This window comes from Manacus vitellinus, unplaced genomic scaffold (assembly GCF_001715985.3).
Source record: "Manacus vitellinus isolate BGI_N305 unplaced genomic scaffold, ASM171598v3 scaffold_5_pilon, whole genome shotgun sequence".
NCBI lineage: Eukaryota > Metazoa > Chordata > Aves > Passeriformes > Pipridae > Manacus > Manacus vitellinus.
The window spans coordinates 18278098-18298663 of record NW_021940682.1 but is presented as its reverse complement, the minus strand read 5'-3'; the positions used below and the strand labels follow the sequence as shown (position 1 = coordinate 18298663).

At 39.1% G+C, this 20566-nt stretch overlaps 2 protein-coding genes across 2 annotated transcripts in view; both read left to right on the top strand.

Annotated features, from left to right (window-relative positions):
- The window catches only part of UBN2 (ubinuclein 2), a 50408-nt gene extending 30040 nt beyond the window's left edge, over positions 1-20368 (top strand). The window contains exons 11-16 of the mRNA XM_029963379.1: positions 2120-2170; positions 3498-3540; positions 4234-5772; positions 9055-9301; positions 10082-10171; positions 11137-20368. Of these exons, the coding sequence (XP_029819239.1) occupies positions 2120-2170; positions 3498-3540; positions 4234-5772; positions 9055-9301; positions 10082-10171; positions 11137-11186 (2020 nt within the window). The 3' untranslated portion in view covers positions 11187-20368. The remainder of the gene's footprint in view (positions 1-2119; positions 2171-3497; positions 3541-4233; positions 5773-9054; positions 9302-10081; positions 10172-11136) is intronic.
- The window catches only part of FMC1 (formation of mitochondrial complex V assembly factor 1 homolog), a 2438-nt gene continuing 1127 nt past the window's right edge, over positions 19256-20566 (top strand). The window contains exon 1 of the mRNA XM_029963426.1: positions 19256-19377. Within this exon, the coding sequence (XP_029819286.1) occupies positions 19256-19377 (122 nt within the window). The remainder of the gene's footprint in view (positions 19378-20566) is intronic.

Here is a 20566-nt window from a genome sequence, read left to right as displayed (position 1 = left end):
CCTTTGCGGGTTCAGCTCAGAGAAAGAATTTCTTGCTCTTCCAAAGTTAACTATTTAATGTTTCTCATAGGTTTGTAAAGAAGCATGCAGTAAGGTATTGATCATAACTTCAAATTACAGAATCACAGCATTGTTAGGGTTGGAAGGGACCTCTGGAAATCATCTAGTCCAATCCACCTGCCAAGGCAGGATCACCTAGAGCAGGTCACACAGGAAAGTGTCCAGGTGGGTTTTGAATGTCTCCAGAGAGGGAGACTCCACAACCTCCTTGGGCAGCCTGTTCAGTGCTGTGCCACTGTCAGTGTAAAGAAGTTCTTCCTCATGTTGAAATGAAACTCGTGAATTTACACCTTGTTCATTTGTATCACAATTACCTTTGTCACGTGAACTTTCCATGTTATAACTTCCATACTGTGCCCCAGGATATTGTTTTATTAATATCCATGGATTTAGAGAAATACTTTTTCATCTTAAAGGATCCCAAAGCCTTTTCAAATAATGTAACTGCTTTTTTGTAACTGGGTTACATATTAATTCCATGTGTGTCTGAAAAAAATCTGCAACCCAAATAGGTGTACGTTCAAAAAAAACGAAGTGTAAGGAATAGGAAGTCTTTCCTTTAATTCCAAGAAGATTGTCATCTTTGCAGGTGGTCATGCCAGTAGGCTTGCAGGTCAAACACCATATTTGACTTGAAATCATGATCAGAGAGAAACAATTTCGTACTGATCTCTCTCTCATGAACTTTTATATCTAAATATATGTATGCAACAGAGGGATTATTTTTCAAGCATGTTCTTGCTTTGGAATATACACTGCACTCTCTTTTCTTTGTACCATTTTTGTTTTTTGTTCTTGTAGTACTACCCTTTTCTCTTTAAGGATGATACTGCAAATTACTGGGGCCTGTGATTAATTTTGAATTTTCATTTCCAAATGAAAAAGATTGAGGAATGGACAAAGCATCAAGAAGGAGGTGGGGAAATATTCTGGAGAAGCTGTGTAGGTCAGAAAGTGGCACATTGAACATGTAATCAGAAATGTTATTTTTGCTCCATGATGTTCTTCATAGGCATTCAGTAGTCTCTGACAGGGGGATTTGGAGGTTAGTATGGTAAAGAAAATGTGAAAATGGAGCTGGAAGTGGAATCTGAGAAGTAAGGCACTGAACTGTAGTGAGAGAATGTCAGTGTTTTTTTACCAGATGATGTAAGATTTGTGGTTACTTGGATTTTTCATAATTATTGCAGCTCTACAGGTGAAAAGGTCTTGTTTAGACAGCTGTTCATGATGTCGCGAGTCAGTGTGATTGGAGTGGTGTAGGAAAATCTCGTCTGTTCTGGTTTGCCTACCTGGAAACAAGGAAGGGGACCAAGTTTTCATTGTCTGTTTATAGCTGCATTTGGATAGCAAGCTGTAGGATAGGTACGGGTCAGGAATCATTTTCACTTCCCAGTTGTCAGCTTGGGACCTGATAACATTGAAATAACAGCATGTGAACTGTTGAGATTTGTCATCCTGGCTCTTGCCATTCCTTGGCTCTGTAGTAAAGTTGTATGTGTAAGTCCAGTATAACTAAAGTCACAGAAATGGTTCAGAATAGCCTATACAGAGTACTGAAGAAAATTAGAAACAAGCTTGGCTACTGTGTTCTGACTTTCTTTAAAGCACAGAGGAAAAAAAACCCACAACAGATTAAGAACCACAAACCCAAACCTATGATCACTCTGTTGGGCATGCAGTGTGAAGAGTTTACAGTAATCCTTACTTTGATATTTAAAATATTTAATTAGCCTTTGAGGAGAGAGAATTCAAAATGAGTTTCTTCTGTCCAGCTGAAGGAAGTAATATTCTCTTATGTTGACTTCTCTTTGGCCATTTACTGAGGTATTTTGAATGTAAACTTAAATTATTATAATTTTTTATTTAGCATTCTTCTGTTTATGGATACCTGGACCTATATCATGACAGCAATACAGACAAACTACTTACTAGCTACTCTGGGAACAGATAATCAAAGGGTGGTTCTGAAAGTCAAAGCATACTTTTGTATTTTGTGGTCAAGTGCCATTTGTCACAGTAGAATCACCTCATGTTCTTTTTCTCATCACTGTTTTAGGATGCTTTTTAAAGAAAGCCGAAGTGTTCACAATCACCTCACTTCTGCTCCGTGAGTATACTAGTGACAATTTACTAAGGTCTTTAGATGGTGGATAACATCTTTCCTCATCTTCATGCTACTTCTTTTTGGATGGAGGGAAGAAAAGGGAGGTATTTTGGGATTTGTTTGAAGATACTTACAATGATGTTTAGATATTTTTTAATGCTTTAATTTAGGCATATAATTGTAATGTTCTTCTGGCATTATATTTTAAGTCACGAAGTGGCTAGTAACTCAAGGGGATATTAATTGTTGAATTAATGCCTTTTACTCAAAGTATTTCAAAGCACTGCACACTGCCTAAATTTTGACATGCAGCATATTAAAATGAACTCAGGCTGCTTTTTTCTTTTCCTCATAAATATCTCTGTAATTACAGAAGGCTGTGTATCTTAGTGGATTTTATCTTCTTGATTTTCAGACAACACTGTGTGCCTCTCAGGAGCTGTCCACATACAGCCAGAATTCAGACAAATTATTATGACTTGAGTAACATCCAAATTGCAACCTTTGTGATAAATATGATTAACATAGGATATTTTTCTACGTAATAGCAAAACTGAATCATGGTCCACCTACAGTAAGGTTTTTTTTTAGCCAGGCATATTTCTAGTTGTTTAGGAAAGGAGAAAAAATTACCTATAAGATGTAAATCTGTTGATCCCCTTGAAGAAATAGAAATGAGAAAAGAAGGTGTGAAATGCTGAGCTTCTAAGTTGAAGCTGATGACTAATAATCCTTAATGCTGTCCTTGCTTGCATAGCTGCAGTTGGTGCTATGGTGTTCATGTACACTGCAAAAGAAAACCTGGAAGTTTGTTAAATGACTTCTTGCAACAAACCACTTTTTTGTAGTGGGGAGAAGCAACTGTTTTTATCTGGTTTGAAATAAATGAGAACAGGAAGTATCTTCCTCAGGGACAAAAACATCAACATAAAGTGAAATTATATTACTACTCTAGATGATTTCAGTGTAGACAAAGCTCTGCTAAGTAGACAAACTCGTTAAGATGCTGAAATGAATTAATATTTTGAAGGTCCTCTAAATCACAAAAATAAAAAATAGGTCTCCTGATATGTCAGGTTATATCAGCAATTCAGTTGATTTTGCAAGTAATTTACATAGCTATACCTGACCAAAAATGGTTTGAAAGTGTGTGTTTTTTCTTTCCCCCCTATATTTTAACCCATTTTTTATTTCAAGGATGTTATACTATTAAAGCTGAACTCTAGTAGTCATCCTTCTAGTTTACAGGGACATAATCAGGGTAACGCTTAAAACAAAAATTGCTTACCTTTTTTTTTGTCTTCTGATGTGCATCTGTCTCCTCTTTTAGGGCAAAGAAGAAGGTGATTCTGGCCCCTAAACCCAAAGTGAAGGTAAATGCCTATTTAAATATCTGAATGTTCATTCAGTGGTCCAGTATGACCATTTAATGCAACCTGTGTCTGCTGCTGATCTGGGAAAATTCTTGCAGAAGGTTTCCATCAGGGTATGCTGTGAGAGCTTGTTGACTTGGTGGTGCATTACTTTAAAGAATGTAGTAAAAATACTTCTGTATAGCTTTCTTTTACTTTAAGCTGTATTAGTTTTTTGAAAAATTATTATGAAGAGGGACCAGTTCCAGTAAAGTTTCACATCTCTTAATGTGTGATCTGTGTGTTTTCAGTTTTTATTGAATTTGGCAACACTGGAAGAAAGTGTTGTTGGGAGGATACCATAATAAGTTGATCGAGGTTCTCATTAGACATGACTAGGTGTCATCTTAATTCAATAACAATTTTATTTGACAATCAGATTAGCTACTCTTTTCTGCACAGCATTGGTTGTTCTTCACTCTGTGGGGCACTTGTAGTTATGTGGAGCAACAGCAGTAGGTTTTCAAATAAAAATATTGAATTAGTACCAGGACTCCAGCACCTAGATATCATAGGTATCTCAGTATGGAAATTTCAATAGCAGATCTTTTGGTTTATCTGAATTTACAGAATAATAGTATTACACTAAAGACAGCTTTAAATCTACTCCAGAAAGACTGTTAAAACTGACTTTTCCTATTTCTTCGTTCTCAGGACTCCAGTCCAAAAAAAGAACAGAAGACCTGTATGTCTTCAGTCAATTCAAGTTGTGCTACTGTACTGAGTTCCAGCACACCTGTCTGCACCCCAGCCAGCTCTAGCTGCACACCAGCTCCAGAGACGATCTGCTTGGATGACTCACTGGATGAAGACCTCTCTTTCCATCCACCCTCACTGGACTCTATTTCCGATGCTCTGGCAGTTATCAATAATGGTGCCAAGGGATCACCTCTTGGGTCCACCATAGACACACCAACATCCAGACCTCGCCCTGGGCTGAGGGAAGAGAAACTAGCAAGCATTATGAGTAAGTTGCCTCTGGCAACTTCAAAGAAAGTAGAGCCCACTCAGACATCCCATTCATCAAGTCTTATTGCTGGTCACACAGGGCCAGTACCAAAGAAACCCCAGGACTTAGTTCACACTGGTATCTCTTCAGGCCTTATTGCTGGATCTTCAATTCAAAATCCCAAGGTTTCCTTAGAGCCTTTGCCAGCCAAACTACTTCAGCAAGGACTACAGAGGTCAAGTCAGATCCAATCTGCTTCCTCTTCTTCTCAGACTCATGTTTCTTCCTCTAAGACCCAAGCAGCTGTTTCCACCTCCTCTCAAAGAACCAAGGATGCTAGTATCTTGGTATCATCTTCTGAGACTCAAGGTGGTACTTCCTCAACATCACAAGTGACAAAGGTGCACCAGCATTCAGCTGTACAGCAGAAATATGTAACTCCTTTGCAAGCAACTATTAGTAAATCACAGACCAATCCTGTGGTGAAATTGAGTAGTAATCCCAAACTGTCTTGCTCATCACCAATCATCAAGGCTCAAGATAAGTCTGTAGTATATCGCCTGCCTTTGTCTAATCCCTCATCTGGAAGCAGCTCTCAAGTGTCTCACCCACTGGTTTCTCGGACAACATCCAGCACCTCTACCTCTAGTAACTATTTAGCCAAGGCTATGGTGTCACAAGTTTCTTCCCAGGGTTTCAAGCCTCCCTTCTCCATGGCTGCCTCTCCCAAACCTGCTGCCTCTCCCAAGCCCACTTCATCTAAGCCCTCTGTGACACCCAAGCCCAATGCATCACCTAAATTTTCATCGAAGTCCACCTCATCCCCCAGGCCTGCAACAACACCCAGTTCTTCCAGTTCAAGTGCACTAGTTTCCCAGAGTAGTCACTCCAGCAACAACCCCCTTCATAAACAGACCAGTGGTGTAAATATCAGCAGGCAGTCTCCCACAGTGAATTTGCTGTCCTCTAATCGCACCTCAGGCCTTCAGCCTGCAAAGAACCCTCAGGCTTCTTCAAAATTGCCCAACTCTTCTCCTTCTGGAACTGTTGGTAAAAATAATTTGGGTGGAGTTGGAATGAATGTACCTGCCAACAGAGGCAGTAACCTTAACTCAAGTGGAGCTAGTAGGACTAGTCTGTCTGGGGGAACAGGAAGTGGAACACAGGGTGCTACTAAACAATTGTCAACTCCACACAGACCATCTTCTGCCTCAGGGTCTCCAGTTGTAGCAGCCAGCGTGCAGGTATGCATCTTACAAGTTTACATTTGAACCTTATCTTAATATTTATCACATACATTTTGTAAACATTCTTAAAATATCTTCATTTGGAAATGTCATTAATTTAATTTTTATACTTTCCTAAGCATAAATGCTGACAGCGATGAAAAAATGTCACACTAGAGAATGGGTGTTTCCAACTGATATAAAATGCAAGGATCAGTGTGGAACAAATCCTCACTGTAAAATGTTGGTTGGTCTGTAGTGTGGAACAGAATTCACTTTTTTTTTTTAAGAGCACTGGAAAAGGTAAGCTTTATGTGGAAATATTTTCAAGGGATGTGGTATTTTCTTGCATTATTGGATTTGTGTATTCATGCATATTTACATATTTGTAGTGATGGTGGTTGTGTAAAAAAGTGTCATCGTACATTTGCTGTCAGGCTGCATGGTTAACTTCAAAACTAGAGCTCAGTTGCTTGTGGTTGAGTAATTCAAGACTTGTATTTATAATTAACACTTGCAAGGGCTTTTGTATTTGTGATTATGTATTTTATTTTGTAGGATCCAGTCAAACTGAATGAGACACCTCATTTATATATATAGATGCCCTAGAAATTGAGAGCTTATAAGTATCATTAGAGATAAAACAAGTTAAGCAAAACAAACATTTTGAAAATACTTTTCTAAACCCCATGCAAACCTGTTATTTACCCAGAAGACAACCTGCTTTCCCAAGTTATGTTCTTCTTATTGGGAATGCTTTAATTAGTGAGACAATCTCATGTCTTCCTCTCTCCATCACTCTCTATCCTGAGGTCTTCACTACTTAAGAAAAGCAGTGTTGCTGTAAATTACATTTTTGCTGTACAGCAAGTGAAAAGCTTTGTATTTTTCTGAATAGTGCACATTGCTGTTGCATGGGAATGATGTATACTTGACTTTAGCAATGTTTTATAATCTTTTAGCTTGCCATCAAATTTCTACTAATGCAGCTGAATAACAGGAGGAAGATGATTTTTACAAGACACTTCCATGGTCTTTTGTCCTACTGTACCAAAACAGTCAACAATAAATATCTGGCAGGCTCTGACACAGCTTTTTCCTACTTCGGGTGCTTTGAATGGAAAAAAAAAAGATATCCACAACCCTTATGCTGTGTAAGGGCCACTGAGGTACCACAGAAGGCCTGGAGAAGAGCTGAGCCAGGTACATGCAGTTTGAGTACTCTGGAAGGTGCCTGGAGGAGACAAAAAAGGCCACAGTGAATGGATTGGGAAGAGACTTGTTACTCCTGGTGCAGTCAACAGAATCCAGTGAATACAGTCACTGTGATGTAGAAGAAAATGTGAAATGGGTGTGGTAGTGCTTAAAAATGATGGGGAAGTCAAGGGAAGTAAGCAGTGTTGTGCTGAATGATGAGATGAATTCTGGCAAACCATCCTGTAGTTAAAGGCAAGTAACAATGATCATCTGAGTAATGAAATACATTTTGGCCATAGTGATTTTGAAGAGCACTGAAGGGGGTGTGTGTGGTAACGTGAGTCCATGCTATATATATAATACAGCAAAATAAGGTGTGTTGTTGTATAGAAAGGGGCAAATCAGCTAGAGGCACTGAGCACGTATGGTATTGCTAAAATAATTATTGCATGTGGGGTTTCTGACATTTCAGAAATTACTTTAAGCTAGAAATGGTTCTGAAGAATGGTGCAAGGAAGATAAACCATGGAATGAGGCTGTTGGTGCTGTGCACACTGAAGCTTAGTCGGTGGAGTACATTCAAGAAAAGATTAGAATCAAATTACCTCCCAGTCCAAGTACACTGAAGGGGAAAATATTTGTGATCACTGAGGGCTTTATTTAGCCATAAAGGTCTAATGACTGGCTGCTGAACTTAAATGAGTTCCAGACTTGTTGTTAGGTACAATGAACTAAGGAGTTAGTTACCCCTCTTAAAACTTCACATAAGACTGAAAGTGAATCTCTTTTCCTTTAAGGCCTTAGCAATTTAATTCCTGTTTGAGATGCTGTTAGTCAGAAGGTGAGAATGGTACCTGAGTTGCTCATTAGAATATCTTGTTCTGCTTACATTGAAAATCAAACTAGATGATTTTATTTGGTAATAAAGATGTTCCTAACTAGGAAGTTTCCAAGAAATGTTTCCCTCCTTTCCACTTTTGATTGACACAATTATTTACCAGAATGTAAGTTTACACCTGCTGATGCTCTTTGAAGAAAGTTACATTTTAAGAAGACAAAGCCAAAGAGTACACATGTGATTTCCTTAAAAAGCTCTACCTACCGTTAGTACTTGTGAGCAGAATCTGGTTTAGACTTTTAAGGATCTTAATGACTCAAATCTACAGGACCAGGATGAACCCTTTTATGAAATATTGTACGTGAGCTAAATAGAAACATCTGAACTGCAGCTCTTTTAGGGCATGCTCTGTAGCTCTTTTCACCACTGTACTTCTCTCTCCTCCTTTTTCAGAGAGTAAACAAGGTCTTGGCAGATCTCAAAACAAAGTTGTTTTTCTGTTTTCAGGCATTTACAAATCCACAATTGCAAAACATAACTGTATGGTTTTTATTTTGTTGCACTTTACTAGATTGCATAGACAATGAACAGTTGCCATTTGGGAGCTGTTGTAGCTAGAATATTCTGGCTGATCTTGCATTTTTATTTTTAAACTACAGTGAATTTAACTTCATTTTGACATATCTGGAGTGGAGAGATTATTTTCCTTTGCCTTTTCCTCTGACATGTGCATCCCCACATGTACATACATATGTATGTCTGCATTTTGGTAACCTGACTTCTTGAAGTGTGAGGGTTCTTATATATGAATCTTAATTTTCAGGAGTCATTGCTTCTCAACAACCTCTTAAGAAATAAAGTTAATGTTCTGTTAAGACCCAGATTTGGAGAAGGAAGAGTAATACTGTACATCTGAAGAACTTCAGATCAACCTCTGATAACTTCATATTAATCAAATAGAAGATGTTGCTCTAAATTGTGACTGTAGACCCAGTGCATAGTTAGAAATGAGACCAAGGAAATGATCTGTAAGGCTGATGAGCAAAACATGAGAGAGGAGCTGTACTGTCATGTCTGAATCGGATATAATTGTGCTTGCTTAGCAGATGAACACTGGGAAGACCTAGTTGGATAAGTGGATATTTATTAATAGTTTAATACACTTCTCAACAGAGCAACACTTAACAGGGAATAGTCAATTTTTATATCCTTAAAGAATACAACTCAAAGTTTAAAAATCTTGAAGTACTGCTTTTTTTGTACAGTCAACAGCAGGAGCGTCGTTACTGGCTAACGCCTCACCTCTGACTCTCATGGCATCACCCCTGTCTGTAACCAGTCAGAATGTGACGTCTGCACCATTAACTCCTTTTGGGATGCTGGGTGGCCTTGTTCCTGTGACTGTGCCCTTCCAGTTTCCCTTGGAGCTGCTTGGCTTTGGGACGGACACAGCTGGAGCGACAACCACCTCGGGATCTACCTCAGCGGCTTTCCACCACAGCCTAACTCAGAGTGAGTGGAATTAGTTATCACACTGTCCCACGAGGGAAGATGCATCCTTAAAATGAAAATTGAGAAGGGAAGCAATAAAGGTCTGAGACACTCAAATTTGGTTCTTGAAAATCCCTATAGGAAAGTAAATGTGATTTCTTCTCTGGTAAAAACTTTCTTTACGTAATTACCTAAATGTTATAAATCACTTTTGGTAAATTTAACTTCATCGTTATATTCACAGTATATTTTTAGGTTTGAATGTGTTTTTTTGGGTTAACTTTTAATATCTTACCTTTAGAAAGGAGAACAGCTTAAAAGTCTCCAAATGTCACAATACAAATAAGAGACTTAATATGCTGATCCATCAAAATATCCTTAGCTCAGTAATCGCAGATATCCAACAGCTCTTCTATGAGGAACTATCAACCAAGATGGCATTTATTTTTTCTGATTGCTTAAAAAGAAATTATTTATGTTTTTTACCCATATAAATTTTTGGCCTTTGCGCCGAAGGAAATAATATGAAGGGTCGCATCCCAATAGTGAGGCATGGTCCTTGCTCTGACTTTTGATTAACTGTATCTGAATAGGTCTGTTTCTGTTGACCTGTAGCATTCTGATGGCTGGAATCAGAGTAAATATCAGCTTAATATTTGTTTTGTGTTGCGGGGATACATCTTCAGAAATCTGTGGAAATTAGCCCCTACTACAGCTGCACTACACAAACTTGTTGTTTCACAAAGACTGCCTTTCTCCTCAAGATTTATTTTTTCTTTGCTTTCGTTTTCCTCCCCTCAGACTTACTGAAGGGTTTACAGCCAGGTGCTCAGCATGCAGCGACGCTGTCTCACTCACCTCTGCCTGCTCACTTGCAGCAAGCTTACACAGGTAAAGACATTGTATTTTTCTTATTACTTATTTTGAACTTAAGTCCGATTTCTGCCATAGACTGAAATAAAATGTACAGCAGTAGTTAGTTTAGAGAAGACATAACACAGGGACAAACTTTGGTAGCAGAAGGCAGTACTCATTCTATTGTAGCGGTTGTTTTTGAAACCTGAACAATTGTTTTTCCCTCCATTTCTCTTCAAAGTCAGGAACAAAATAAGTTCAAAAATTCCAGTACTTTATTGTAGCAGTTCTAGAAACTTAAATGTACAAATTCAACTAGTGAGTAAAAAAGGAATATATTACTTACTGGACGCTAACATGATTGTTTAGAGGCTGCATAAAGTCTTTTTCCACTCAATTTTCATTTCTCCTTTGAAGGTGAAAACTGATTTCCCAGATAAAAGCTTTTTCATATTTCTTATAAGAATGTATTCATATGTGTGAATGGTATGATGGTTTCCTAATAGGGGATCTGCTTTCCCTAGGAATTTTATCCTTGATAAGAATTGCATATTTTGATTAAGAAGAGAAACTTGAAGCAGAATATCTTATTTTTCTGTTTGTAAGACTTAGAGCTGAAAAAGTATTAGAAAGCTTTAGAAGGTTTAGAGTGTAGTCCTTTCTTTGTCACCTGCAGTGTGTTTTTGGGGGGCCAGGAGAAGGAATGGGAAGGGTGGCAGTGGCTTGGTGGGCATTCTTCCTATTGTTCTGAGAGTTCTCAGCACCAAAACATTGGGCAGTGTTTTGGAATGAAGCTTGATATCTCAGGTTTCAACAATGCTGTTTCTAATAAACGAACTACAGAGAAAATGCAAAGTCTTCCACTCTGTAAAGACAATGTACTTTTTAGTGATGCTAAAGCTGAACCTGCCACATTCCTGTCTCTCATGCTGTAAGATGCAAAAACAAAAGTTCACTCATGCTTTTATTCTTCCCTTTTTTTTCCTGTCTCTCTACTGCAGATGGAGGCCAAAGTAAAGGGGACACTAAGTTACAGCGGAAAAACCAGTGACTTCTGGACAAGCAAGGGAGCTGAAGCAGTTCTGGTTGGCTGACAGAATCTGCCCAGTTGGGAAAGTGCTTATTGTCACAGGGCTGCTGTTTCTGTCGATGTTTACATATTCTGATCCTAAGCACTGTGGTGAGAGGAAGAAGAAAAATAAAACAATACTTGATCAAAAGAGAGAAGGAAAAGGAGGACTGGTCCTCCTGGTCATGCAGACTGGTCATAGCTTGATATTGCCTAAAGAAACAACGTTTTTTATCTGCTCTGATTGGCTCTTAAAAGAAATTGATCGTCAAACCCACAGCAGCACCAACATTTTTGTCTGGGTGAAGTCCAATGAAAAGTGGAAACCATGAGAGGAGCTAGAATAGGTTTCTCCATTCATTGTGTAAGGTGGAACCATTCACTTCTTTAGTGCCCAGAGTGCCCAGGGTAAGATTATGTGTAGGTCCTGAGTGTATTAAACGGTTGTGGACCAAAGGTTATGTAGAATAGAGGTGGTGCTGGGATACTTTGCATTATAATTAAACCTTTACACAAATGCAGTTTTTGATAATGGGCATTTTTCCAGATTTACAAGGCTGTTTGGCTTAGGGAATCTACAGGTGTATGCAGTCTCATTAGAGAATTGTCTTCAAAAACAGATCTCCTGGTACATCAAGATGTGAGACACACACTATTTGTTTGATTTTTTTTTTTTTTTAAGTACAAAAATTCTTATTTAAGAGAGGAAGGGGATGGAAAATTTTTCATTACATGAAAAGGAAACCCACATTTGATTGGTCAGACTAGCATTTCTTTCCCACATTATATTTTTAAAGGCATGCTAATGTTTCAGTCCTTCCATTTGTTAAACTTTCTTTTACCTCTGCCACGTGCTTATTTGCTACTGAAATTGTTATGTTCTATTCATGTCTTTCATAAACAACAACCAGTTCTTTGCTGATTCTCGATCTTCATTTTTCATCTAACTCTTCCCAAAAGCCATGCATTATACTGATTTCCTAGTTAAAGAAACCTGATTGTGACCTATTCCAGAGTCAGGTTAATACTGCTTCAGGCATTAGCCAAAGAGGAGTCGTTCAAAAGCGACCAGAGGTGCCTTCTCTTCTGGGGGCTTGAATGGGTTGTCTCCAGCATTTCCAGCCCCTGCTGGCCTGGGGAGTGTCTGACCTGAACTCTTTCTTACATGGTAGCACAAGACTGCAAAGCTGGCTTTTTTTTTTTTCTTTGATAGCAATACATCAACTGGTTGACGTGTAAGATTAGAAAGTATCCAGCACATGTTGCACTTTCAACACTAGGACAGAACTTTGCTATTGCATCCCTTGCGCTGTCAGATAAAAGGTGAGAATGGCAAAAAGTTAAATAAGTCATTGGGGAAAGGAGCAAATAAAGTAGTAGGATGCCCTTCTCCTTCAGCCCTAAAACATTCCTTTGACCAGAGATGCTGAAATTCCTAGTAAATAGTTTTTCCAGTAGTTTGACCTGAGATCGAACCAGAGACTACTGGTTATCTCACACCTTTTAGAGCGACTTTGACCCATGAATAATTAATCTTCAATGTTTTTTGCTAGATTATTTCGAGCTTGCAGGTTTCTTTTACATGTGATTTATTTTTCTTAGATCAGACAACAATTTCTTTTCTATTTAGAGCTCATTTTAATTTTATATAAATATATATACATAAATTTAAAATAATATATATTGTGTATTTAGTATAAAGATGTTGGGTTGAGCTCAGCAATAAATGTTTTTGCACAACACTTCTGTGAAAGACAGATTGAATTAAGATGCATTAGTTCATTAATTTCACTCCACAGCATCTGCCAATTAAATGCTTTTTAGCTAGCGCTAATGTTTTGTATGTGGCGTGTTGATTAGATAAGCTTGCATCTCCACTGAGGTTATTAAGAGTTGAAATATACAGCTGTGTAGACCCTGGCATTCTTAATACTGCACAAATTCTCTCAAAATACCATGAACTATTTAGAATGCAAGCTTTATCTGGTTTTTTCCCCTCTTTTCTCCAGGAAGGGTTGAAGGAAGACAACTTTTGTTTTTTGAGGCCCAATGGTTCTGGCAGGATGTTAATTCTCTGAACTGTGTCAAACCTGACAATTTTAACATTGCATGTAGCTAAGGGAGTTGTGGCAGTGAGCCACTGGGCAGCAATATATTTAAAAGACCCTGTCCTAAGAGTTCTACCTCTTCTATGTTTTCCTCATCAAGGCATCTCATTCAAATTGCCATCTTTTGTCTTCATACTTAATGAAATTTTAGACTGGGAGACTTGGAGCCCTTTATAACTACAGCACAAATTCCCTTTCAGCGTTCCTCTCTTCCTGGAAGTATGCTTCATCTTCAGTTGAAGAGCATCCTCTCTAAATCATGAGGGTAGGAGCAGTGCTGCCTCTGTGTCCTACTGAGCTTCTCAGTCTTGGGAAACAAGTAAACTAATACTTCTTGTGGAAATAGTAGGATGATGAGAATAAAGATGACCATATGTTGTTTGTGACTTCAGTTCAAACAGCCCCCCAGCAGGTAACTGTTTTCAGTCATTATGCTCCTGAGCTTCTTTGGAACGAGCAACATAGGGAATGTAGACCCTTTCATTGCTGTTCCCTATTCTCCCTGGTTAAACTTAGCAAGGCCGAGTCAAAGGAAATCATAGGGTAATTCCCTACCTATGCAGGTAGCATAGACAGGATGGGGAAGGGAAAGATTGCTGCAGCGTCCAAATGCGAAATTAGGTTAATGTTTTACTATTTTCTGCACAGCAGCTCTTCTGAAGACATTTGCCCCCAGGTTTTTACTACTTTTTAAGGGCCTTTGTTAATAAATAAACTGTAGTTGTACATACTAAATAAACCCTCAGTATTCACAAGCAATAAGAAAGCCAAGTATAGCTGTCTTTTCCAGGCAGCAGGGCTGAACTTGGTTTGGGGACTGTATATGAGCTAACATGTCAAGCTCTCTGAAAGCCCCAAACAAATGCAAGCAATAACTTCAAACACAGGTTTTAGATGTTAAAACCGTCTGGGTAGTATTTTCTGCTACATGATCCAAAGTCCCTAAAGTCGCAGTAGCTATTTTAAATCCATAGAGACACTTGCAAAGAAAGAAGGCAGGCTAAATGAGAAACAGGCTGCAAAGTTTCCTGGTACTTTGGACTAGAACTGCAGTGTTCTCCCACTCGGAGATGCAAATGGCCTAGGCCACTTTGTCCAGCCTTCTCTGTTGATTTGAGAAACATGACTAAATACTGATCAACTAAGTCACAAGTGTGGATGCTGTGGGTTTCACATCTGTTTTCTGCTAATCAGAAGTAACTTTTCTGCTGTTTGTTTGAATCCGATCAAAGTTGTCTGATGCACAGATTTAGGAGTGGGACAGGTGTTAAAAGCCTGTTCCTGCAGTCCCATCATCTGACCCTTCCTCCACACTCCTTCTCCACTTGGTGCAAGACCCTTGAGGACATGAAAACAGAGAAATCTTGCAACTCTCCCAAACTGCCATCAGTTGTGCGAACCAGTAACCCTCTGGGAGTCATCTTGGACTCCAACTAACTTTATCACATTTGCTGCTACATTCGTAAAATGAACTTTTGGCTGTATTTATTAGCAAATTTTAATCTAGTTTACAGGTTGGGTTTTTTTTGTTTTCTTTTGATTAGTTTTTGCCCACAGATGGATTAGAAATGTTGGGGTGTTTGGGTTGATGGGTTGTTTGTTTTGTTCTAGTTTTGTTTTGGTTTTGAGTGAATTGGTGAAAGCAAAGTGGTCCCTCTTCCGCTTTTGTTTTGGATTTTTTTTTTTTATTATTATTTTTTTTTGGTAGGGAAAACCTACAGCCAAGCCAAACTGTGGAAGGCTCCCTCCCACATCAACTTTTCATCTTTTGCTGAACTGGGGGGAAATCATTAAAGGGACACTTGCTTTTTGTTTGGGCTTGTTTGTTGTTTTGGTTTGTTGGATTTTTTTCCATAATGAACCAGAAGGTAAAAGCAGTAGGTAAACAACTGATTAATTAACACTTTATGCAATTTTAATTTTATAGATATTAAAAAAAGGTTTGGTAGACTTTGATTGGTCCAAGCTCCGGTGAAGTGGCTGTTACCCTCCATGACTTACTTGATTCAGGCTTTTGTCCTTTGTTTAAGTGCCTTTTTTTTTTTAATTTTATTTCCCTATCCTCTTTAAACTTTTCTCAGAGATCCTGAAGTGCTAGAAGGCATTTTGGAGGAAAATCTTAAGCTTGCCAAGATGGCTTTATGCTGTTATACTATTTTTTTCCCTTTTGTAAAGAAAAAAACAACCAAGTGTGTAATGTGTATAACTTCATGCTGCTGTACCATGGTGTTGGTTCTGTGTGCTTGTGCATTCTTTCTCTCTCACGCACACACGTGCACACACACACACACATACACAGCAATATTTCTGAAACCTGTTCATCCTTCTACATTCTCCTGGCTCTGTCAAACTACTTAATGGTGAAGGTTTGTGCAAAGATGGCAGTACAATAAAAGAGCGTGTGCATGAGTGTGCGTAAACGTGCATGAGAGAAAGGAAGTGGCTAATGGGAATGAAACTTCTTGCATTTTTCTCTGAAGGTTTTAATTTTTTCTTAATTAGGTCATGAGTAAAACATTATGAGCCCTGTCTGGCAACCTTATTAGCTACTGGACTGTTTCACACAATTATTGAGGCAAAGATGTGTGGCTGATAGCCCCAAGGACACGTGGGGGAAAGAGAGTTAAAACAGGAGCTTAAATAAGTTTGAGATGAACTGCAAGGCATCCTGTGTGCAGCTAGTCACATCTGCTTAACACCGGTTATTGCAAGGATTCTCACACTTACCAAAGTTGTCACTTTCCACTGTCCATCATATGTAAAAAGAAATTTGGTAAAACCTGCAAGAGTGCAGGTGCTAATTGAATTTAAAACTGGCTACGCTTCACATGCTGCCTAAGTTCCTCACCATCAAGTACTTTTCTAGTTGTATTTTTTCTTAATTTATTGAGATTTTATTAATGGTTTGTTCTCTTATGACTCTGTTGTTAGCTGCAGGTGAACTCTCATAATATTGTCTGTGCTTGTTTCCTTGTTCTCTGACAAAATTAGCTATCTGCAATAGATGATCTAGTGATTTCAACACCTTTGTGCTGAGGATCTGTCTAACTTATGATTATTATAAACAAGAATACCTGAAATTAGCAATTCACTTGTTGACCAAGTGCTAAACTTAAGGTAACATGTATGCATCATTAGACTGTTCTAGTTCTGTGATGTGCTTCCCCTGGGGAAGATCTAATTTTGAGTTGCAGTATGAAAAGGAAGCATTTATTTTACCAAATGGGAATGGAATGAAGAGTCCTTTGTGAGTGGAGAACCAGACTGGAAAACAAAGTATGATACCAAATACAACATATTTCCTGTGGCAGAGAATAGCCTCAGTTCTTGGCTTGTCTTCACATATTTGACTAAACCTATTATGTAAACTAAACGATAGGCGGATTTCTCCTACCAATCCAATGGTGCCAGTCAAAGATAGGACTATTGCTGGTAGCTCAGCCAGTTGGAGTGATAGTTGAGGGTGCTTCTTAATCTCTTTAGATGCATTAGTGAAGTTACTTAAGTGGAGTTTGCCGCACCCACCTGTGTTGCTGTTTAATTAATTTTGGTCGCAAATGCTCTTTTTCCTAGGCTGATCTGTGGGAGTCTACAGCTGGTGATGATGGCTGAGTGTTGCAGTCTTTTCTAACAAATGCAGCTGTTGTGAAAATCTGTGCTGCTTAAGAAATCACTACCAAAATAAGCAGCCAGAAGTATGATTACTGGGCCACTGGGAAGATGAGCATTGTGTAGGGGAACGTTTTGTTTGTGGAAACTTCCACTGTGGCTTCATCATCCTTTTTCTATGACCTGATGATCCCTTGCTGCTGTAATAGCTTTTTGGGTCTGTAGAAAGCCCTGCTGCTGCTATGAGTTATGCTGAGAGATCAGTATGGCCTGGAACTGGCCCAAAACTGGGGAATTACAAAGATTCCCCACAGCTGTTTTTGCACACTCATAAACAACACTGCACTGATCTTGTCAGTAGTCAAGGATATAGGTGTGTATTTTGTAGCCATTTTTGACAGCTATAATTCTACAGAGCAACTCGGGGAGGAGAAAAAAAAAGAAGAAAAAAACCCACCACCACCCCCCATGTTTTATATCTAGAAACGCATTTCAGTCTCTTCCCTTGCTGTCATCTCCTGCTTAAATAACAACCATTAACTAGTAAGTTTTTCTTCATAATGAAGTAATCCCAAGCAAGCAACGTACACTCTGTTTGACTCCTATCATGTGCAATGCTAAAAGGGTTTTTTATGTTTCTTTCTTCTTTTTCCTCCTAGTAATGTGTACAGAAGTGTTTTATTGACAGACAGTCATGTTTGCTGCTGTCTAGTACCAAGAGAAAAAGAGCAGGGGAGAATCAACCAAAACCAGTCAGGAGATGCTATCATAGTAGGCCAAACCATGTAGCTGCCAAGGCAGCCAGAGCTACATTAAAACTTAGCAGATTTCACCAGAGGAGTGGGGAATGAAACTGTCTTGTGTTCTCAGCTTTTTCCAGATAAAGCCTTAGTTTGATTAGTAGTCACTAATATCAACTATGCAGATAAGTATATGTGTTTCAGTGTTACATGCATTCCTTTTCCTAGCTACCCCTCTTAACACATACTGAAATTTTACCCAAAGAAAATGGAATATTTTTGAATGTCTGTACTGCAGAATTTTTTTGCTAACATGAAGAAAAAAACTGTATTTTAAAAAAGAAACCCTTTCATTGATGCAACACGTAGTGTCAAGTGTCATGAAGTTGCTTTGAGAGGGAAGCTAAAATCACCTCTTGTGACAGGTTTTAGTCTGAGAGTTTCTCAGAATATTCAGCTCTCACAATTGGTTTAAGAAGCCGCAGCAATGTTTTTTGATGTACAGATTGGATTTGGGGAGAAACTAATGAGACATCCCAGGTTTCTTTCCAGCATCAGAAGTGAATTAAATTAGTTTTTCACTGAAATGAAGTTGCTTCTAAACATGGGGAGTTATCAGCTAAGTAAAAGCTAAATCACAGTCCCCAGGTGTTTCTCACTGGTCTTTTAGTCTTGTTGTATGTAACTCAAATAACAATTTAGCTCAGAGATGAGAACCGTAGTGTGTGTTTTATTGCCGGTGATTCCATCATGTAGCAATTAGTACCATGTTCTTGCATAGTTCTCAAGATCTGTATTGGAAATAGATGGAGAAAGTTTATTTTTGGACTACTGTTTAAAAAAAAAAATACAAAATTAACTCCTACTTTTTACCCTCAAAAGTCTACTGAGCAGCGCTATATTTTAGCAGTTAAACTAGTACCCTTGTTATGTGATTTGTCTCTTGTAGTCTTCTTTTACTAAGGGTTAAAAGCATTTAATTAGTAATCCTTACAATGTTGGCATTCTCTAGCTTAAGATCAGGTGCTTATAATAAAAAGGGCATCTGGGTTGATAACTTCTGATGGTACAAAATCTCCATGTTCAGAATATTTCATTGGAAGGAAAAACAGGTGTGGGTGCAAGTCCCTTTGGTTCTGCCTGATAAAAGAGGCTCAGTGAAGAAAAGTGCCCTGCACAGCTAATGGCAGTAGGGATCATCCCCTCAACAGCAGTTTGGCCTCCATATCCTTTGTTTGGTGTCACTTTTAGTATATAAATATTTTAGCAAGTTTGGATGTAGCCAGCTTAACTCTACCTGACTTGCTGTGATCCCCCAGACAATGAAGGGCTGAGAAACCATTTTGCTGCCTTTCACTGGGGAGCTCAGAACAAAAGGCTGGCCGAGGTTTATTTTTTATAAACAAAGTGTTAAATCACTGCGAGAATTCTTTGCATTCCTCAGCTTCAAACAAAGGAATGCACAGTTACTACAAGATGGCAAACCTGTTTGAGTTGTTGATTCCTGTGATGCTTTACTCAGTCCTTCATGACTTTGTACAAGATCACCTTCCTCCTTTTAATACTCGCACATTTCGGATTATAGGGCTTAGTGATGGAGAGAGGATCTCAACAGCCTTGTGCTTACCTGATGAGCTTTCCAGGGAAACTGCCCCGTGAAATGCTCCCCTCTTGTGACAACAAGCCTGAACAACCAAATGCAGCTACATTTGGGTGGTTAGCACCACTTTCATTTGGAATTTTTAGGGAGGTATGTTCCAATAACTTCAAGGGATACTGTGTTTTAAATGTGTGGTTTCTTTCCTCTCTCCATATAAAACTGGACCTGAACACAAGTTTTGAGTTGTTGGGGGTTTTTTTGTAATAATCTCAGGACCTGAAAGATTGTAGCATTTAGTGTGTCTTAAAAATGATGTACTGTACCAGCCATGGATTTTGTAAATAACACCTGTCTCCCTTTTTTGTATTTTAATTTTTTAAAAGTGTGTAAGGCTCTTTGCCAGAGGAACTGGTGCCTGCTTTATCTCCATCCTGAACTGAGGCAGGAAAAAGGAAGAAGCTGCTGCCACAAAAGCCTGCGTCAGTTCCAAATACGTATATTGTTCTGGTCAGTTTAATGGCTGTTAGTCTTTTGTTAGTTGGGAAGCTGGTTTGTTCTCCTGCACGTTTCCAGTTGTGGGTAGCAGAGCCCTATCAGGGAGGCTAATTTTAACTCTCTTCTGTGTGACTACTTGATGTTTTCACTCCTTCCAGGTACTCAGGTTTGCTATCCCTGAGCAGTCCAATGCTTTCAGAGGTCAGGACTATTGGCCCTCTGCAAAAATAACTGGAGAGCATTTCATTTTATCAGTGCTTTGATCCAAACACAGTAATGGGGTTTGTATCCTGCACCTTGCAGGTAATGCTGCCTTCACCTGTTCCGGGAGGGACTTGCCCTTTTCTGCTTTCCTGAAAGGAGTGCAAAGCTTTTTTTTTGGCAGCAGACTTTGCTCTGGGATCCACCCTTGCCGGCAGACCCCTGTTCTGCAGTAGGAGCCTTACTCAATTCGGCATAGCTGTTCCCTGTCCCTGACCGCGACAGGCTTTTTCATGAGTGTACTTTTCTTTTTTTATGTGTCCCGTGTCTGTGCTGTATTAAATAAAGAGGAATGTACATATTAGTCCTGTCTCTGTGATTTCTCACAAAAATAAAGATGTAAAAAGGTTTTACTTGAAGGGTTCTCCCTTGGGGCTTTTTGTCGGGCTTTTCCGTTTTGGGGATGGGGAGGGTGCTAGGAACAGCGCTGTAAACCTCCAGCGACTCGGTAGAACAGGGTGCGCTGCCCTGCAGGCGCGTTGTTATGAGGCGCCGTAGCCCCGCCCCGGCTCCCAGAGGGCCGCGCGGGGCGGCGCTGCCCAGTCAGCG